This window comes from Chiloscyllium plagiosum, chromosome 4, assembly GCF_004010195.1.
Source record: "Chiloscyllium plagiosum isolate BGI_BamShark_2017 chromosome 4, ASM401019v2, whole genome shotgun sequence".
In the NCBI taxonomy this organism is placed as follows: domain Eukaryota; kingdom Metazoa; phylum Chordata; class Chondrichthyes; order Orectolobiformes; family Hemiscylliidae; genus Chiloscyllium; species Chiloscyllium plagiosum.
In genome coordinates, this window is record NC_057713.1 from 97777353 (window position 1) to 97782958 (window position 5606).

Genomic DNA, 5606 nt, shown 5'->3' on the forward strand with positions numbered 1-5606 from the left:
AGTAGGAGTATACTTAAGAGGGAAATCAGGAGGGCAAAAAGGGGACATGAGATAGCTTTGGCAAATAGAATTAAGGAGAATTCAAAGGGATTTTACAAATATATTAAGGACAAAAGGGTAACTAGGGAGAGAATAGGGCCCCTCAAAGCTCAGCAAGGCGGCCTTTGTGTGGAGCCACAGAAAATGGGGGCGATACTAAATGAATATTTTGCATCAGTATTTACTGTGGAAAAGGATATGGAAGATATAGACTGTAGAGAAATACATAGTGACATCTTGCAAAATGTCCAGCTTACAGAGGAGGAAGTGCTGGAAGTCTTGAAATGGTTAAAGGTGGATAAATCCCCAGGACCTGATCAGGTGTACCCGAGAACTCTGTGGGAAGCTAGAGAAGTGATTTAGGGCCTCTTGCTGAGATATTTGTGTCATCGATAGTCACAGGTGAGGTGCCGGAAGACTGGAGGTTGGCAAACGTGGTGCCACTGTTTAAGAAGGGCGGTAAAGACAAGCCAGGGAACTATAGACCGGTGAGCCGGACATCGATGGTGGCCAAGTTGTTGGAGGGAATCCTGAGGGACAGGATGTACATGTATTTGGAAAGGCAAGGACTGATTAGGGATGGTCAGCATGGCTTTGTACGTGGGAAATCATGTCTCACAAACTTGATTGAGTTTTTTGAATTGGAATGCTTTCCTGTATTGGTCAGAGTATTGAGTACAGGAGTTGGGAGGTCATGTTGCAGCTGTACAGGACATTGGTTAGGCCACTGTTGGAATACTGCGTGCAATTCTGGTCTCCTTCCTATTGGAAAGATGCTGTGAAACTTGAAAGAGTTCAGAAAAGATTTACAAGGATGTTGCCAGGGATGGAGGATCTGAGCTACAGAGAGAGGCTGAACAGGCTGGGGCTGTTTTCCCTGGAGCGTCGCAGGCTGAGGGGTGACCTTATAGAAGTTTCCAAAATTATGAGGGGCATAGATAGGATAAATAGACAAAATCTTTTCCCTGGGGTCGGGGAGTCCAGAACTAGAGGACATAGGTTTAGGGTGAGAGGGGAAAGATATAAAAAGAGACCTACGGGGCAACGTTTTCACGCAGAAAGTGGTATGTGTATGGAATGAGCTGCCAGAGGAAGTGGTGGAGGCTGGTACAATTGTAACATTTAAAAGGCATTTGGATGGGTATATGAATAGGAAGGGTTTGGAGGGATATGGGCTGGGTGCTGACAGGTGGGACCAGATTGGGTTGGGATATCTGGTCGGCATGGGCGGGTTAGACCAAAGGGTCTGTTTCCATGGTGTATGTCTCTTTGACTGTATGATTCTAATTGAAATTTCATTTGTTGGCCGATATGTAATTACATTTGTCCATTATCCTTTCCTGAGGAAGTGAGTAGGAAGTCAAAGCCTAGGAGAGATTGCAGACAGAGATTTACTGGAATTATACAAGGAACGAGGAACTTCAGTTCTGTGAAGAGATTGGAGAAGCTGGGGCTGCCGTCCTTAGAGCACAGAAGGTTATAGGAGCTCCAATAGGGATGTTCAAAATAGTGCACAGTTGTGGCAGAGTAAACAGGGAGAAACTGTTTCTAGTGGTAGTAGGGAGTAACCAGAGGATACAGATTGAAGAGAATTGACAAAAGAGCCAGAGAGGAGATGTGGAGATTTTTTTCTTCTGCACAACCTGTAGAATACAATGCCCAAAAGGATGGTGGAAGAAGACTCAATAGCAAATTTCAAAAGGGAATTAGGTAAGTATTTGAAAAGGAATACGGGAAAAGAGCAGGGTGAAAATGGAAATGAAATCGAATAGCTCTTTATACGCTGTGTGACTCTTAAGCAGCTGGGCTTATGGTGAGTTGCGAGAAAACAAATCTCCGACAAATATCACCAACCAGATGTGCCAGAAGCTGCAGAAGTGGATGATTCAGTTCTTGTGGACTAGTGGACCAGTCAGGATATTGTTATTCACCTGTCAGGCTTTTGACATCAAGCCCTAGTGTCATTGACAGAAGGAATCAATCCTACCATGATGATTTGTCTAATGCTAGTGGTGTTATTTAATTTGTTGTCCCCCCAAAAAAGGATGGAGAAATATGGACAAATAGATCCCCCTACTCTTTGTGCCTTTAATTGTAACATTGTTCTTGGAATAAATTATATAAGACCTAATAACCTCTGTTTCTCTTTATCAATTGACAGATTCTCAACAAATATGACTCCTGGATTTCATTCCTTAGTAGCGTCAGGTATTGGATGGCGTTTAACATTGAAAGAGCCTGTCAGTCCTACTTTGGCTGTGTGCAGTGCATTAGTGGTCCCTTAGGGATGTACAGAAATGACTTACTCCATGAATTTATGGAGGACTGGTACAACCAGGAGTTCCTGGGTTCACAGTGCAGCTTTGGGGATGACAGGCACTTGACAAACCGTGTCCTCAGTCTAGGATATGCCACAAAATACACAGCGAGATCGAAATGCCTGACTGAAACCCCAACACAATACCTGAGGTGGTTAAACCAGCAGACCCGCTGGAGTAAATCCTATTTCAGGGAATGGCTGTACAATGCCCTGTGGTTCCACAAGCATCATTTGTGGATGACGTACGAAGCAGTAATCACTGGATTCTTCCCTTTCTTCCTCATAGCCACTGTCATCCAACTTTTTTACCGGGGAAGGATTTGGAATATTCTTCTGTTTCTCCTCACTGTCCAACTCGTGGGTCTCATCAAGTCATCTTTTGCCAGCTGCCTGAGGGGCAACATTGTGATGATCTTCATGTCTCTCTATTCTGTACTGTACATGTCCAGCTTACTGCCTGCAAAGATGTTTGCAATCGCTACCATAAACAAAGCGGGCTGGGGGACGTCGGGAAGGAAGACCATTGTGGTGAATTTCATTGGGCTGATCCCAGTCTCGGTCTGGTTCAGCATACTTCTGGGAGGGGTCATGTATACTATATACAACGAGACCCGAGATCCATTCTCTGATTCTGAGCAGACAGTTCTCATTATTGGGGCGATCCTCTATGCTTGCTACTGGGTCTTGCTGTTAACTCTGTACGTCGTGCTTATCACCAAATGCTGCCGGCGGAGAAGCGAGCAGCAATATGACATGGTTCTCGATGTATGATGTTTACACGCACATGTGTCAGTCTTATTGACACGTCACAAAATCTTGAGCATCTGGTGGCATTAACAGGTGGTTGTCACCAAAGGATATGAATCATTGCTGCTGTCACTTCAAGAAATGCAATAAATATTCATATGGTTGTGCCAAAGAAACGAAAGTACCTTTGATCTGCCATACAATTCAGGCTGAAGGAACCAATCTGTGTGGAGCAATTGTGACCATTTTGATGTCTGCACTTTTAAAAAAAATCTTTCATTGGGCAAAATGCTTGATGGTGTCTCGGAATACCTCACCTGCAGTGCTTGTGGATGGCGGGGTGAACTTTAGCATTTGAACGCTTGAAACAATTCTCCTGCCCACTCCTTTATATTAAACCTCAGCTGATGTCTCTTCAAACCAAGCCATATTGACTGTGTGCAAGTAAATGGGCCCTGACTATACTTCCTCCTTTACAACTATTGGCTTCCAGGCCTGGAAGTTGACTTTTTTTTTATATATGTTTTTCAGAACATAGGCTGACGTTGTAGTATTTTGTGTAAGTTTACCTATATTTGTATTTTCACGGGAACCAGCAGACCGAATTCTGCCTATCTTAATGATTGTTTGTTTCTATTTTAATAATCAAACCAAAGATTTATTGCCATTATTAAACCTTTCCTTGAGTGACTTATGTGAATATGTGAATGAAAATGTGAATTGTTGCAACAGCTGATTTTATACCAATGACAATTTTGATGTATTGCAGTAAGAAATGTCTAGTGTCATCAAGAAAACAATTGACCTTGGATCATGGACTAAAGTGGAATTAGAGAACATCTTTGCAGTTGATCTGTCTCTTGGTTTCTTTGTTCCTAAAGAGGCAATTAGAGAGATATCACTGCTAGGTTCTGTGATAGATTTCAAGCTAGGCAATTGGAATTAAGGTCCCACTGTTAACTGCCACTTGGCATTAACTGTTCCAAGTGGGATGAGCTTTATTGGATCTTGGCTAGACTAGGAAGTGTTACCTGGGAATCTAAACTCTCCCAACTTGCCAAGGGATGGGCTAAGGAGATGTGGGGAAGAATCAAAATTGTTTCCGTTCATACTATTGCAAGTGTGAGCTGATAATGGGAAAGATATTGTAGCCCTAGTCTGTTTCACCATATCCTTGTCTGCTGAAGTTAAGTGAAAATGCAAAACCAAAAATCCTGTGGGCCGACTTAATAACAATTTTGACAGAAAGCGATTCATCTTTTCCAAAGTCTTGAAATTATGCATGAATTTAAATGGATTGTTGTGGAATAATCCCATACCACTATAAGAAAGGAAACATTAGCTTAGAAAAAGAAATGTTATATGATGTCTGGCAAGACAATACAGTCAATGGCTGTAGTACCAGCTGTAGTCCCCTCAACTTCTGTGTGACGACTTGACATTTCTACAACACATTTATGGGCATAACACACACATAATAGCAACTGAAAATGTTAAATGCTGATAACAACATTGCAAATGACATTTTTAAAGAAACATGAGATTCTCATCTTTGTCACTGAAAAGAAAAAGTTTGTGAATATACTGTCATAAGTGAACAAGACACTCTAGTAGGAGGTGGAATCCATAGGTTTACATCTGGGATTATGAGTAACTATATTGCGTCTGCTAGACGCTGAAATTTTGTTTACATTTCCTGGTTAGAATTGACTTCATTTTCTGAAGTAAATAGAATGAATGGTAACTTTCTTGGTGTATTCAGCATTATTACATTTCTTATTAGAAGATAATTTTTGACATGTTATTGCAAATAATAACCAAAAATGTACATGCAAATCATTAAATCTCTTAAATTTGCAAACATCTGGAAGTCTTACGTAGCCTATATCACTCGTTGTAGAATGTTAACCCAGCTGCCTGTATTTATTTAAGCAATATTGCAACATATTCCAAAATACAGATTGTAATAGATAAAGTTATGATTCCTACGTGAATAAATATTTTTGATAAGACAACACAGTTGTTTATTCTTTTCCAGTTAGAATATAAGAGGCAAGCGATGTCCCAATAGCCTCCTGGCTTGACGCTTGGCCTGTGCAACTCACAAAAGCCCCAGTTTGAACAGACCCACAGTGGGCTAGGCAGCATCTGTGGAGAGGGAAACAATGACTGTTCAATTTCAAAAACATTCTGTCACGCATCCCAGCAGTTTCACTGTCCCTCATTACTTGTCCCTTGAAAAAGTAATGATGAGCTGCTTTCTTGGAACTGATGCAGTCCATGTCTTGGTGGGAGGGCTAGGAGGGGAACGTGCAGCTGGTATTCCATGAGTCTGCTGCCCTTATCTGTCTAGGTGGCAAAGATTTGAAAGGTGCTGTTGAAGGTGTCATGTTAATTTGCTGCTGTGCAGCTGAATGGTTACACACATTGCTGCTGCCACTATGCAGGGGTGGTGGAAGAGGGTGTGAATGTTTCAACCGATGATCGGGATGGCAAGTTG

The 5606-nt window shown here is 41.8% G+C and overlaps 1 protein-coding gene across 2 annotated transcripts in view; it reads left to right on the forward strand.

Annotated features, from left to right (window-relative positions):
- The window catches only part of has2 (hyaluronan synthase 2), a 30422-nt gene extending 25309 nt beyond the window's left edge, over window positions 1-5113 (forward strand). For both annotated transcript variants that reach the window (XM_043688678.1, XM_043688679.1), the window contains exon 4: window positions 2201-5113. In XM_043688678.1, coding sequence (XP_043544613.1) covers window positions 2201-3130 — 930 coding nt within the window. In that variant the 3' untranslated portion in view covers window positions 3131-5113. The remainder of the gene's footprint in view (window positions 1-2200) is intronic.
- The last annotated feature ends 493 nt before the right edge of the window (window positions 5114-5606 follow it).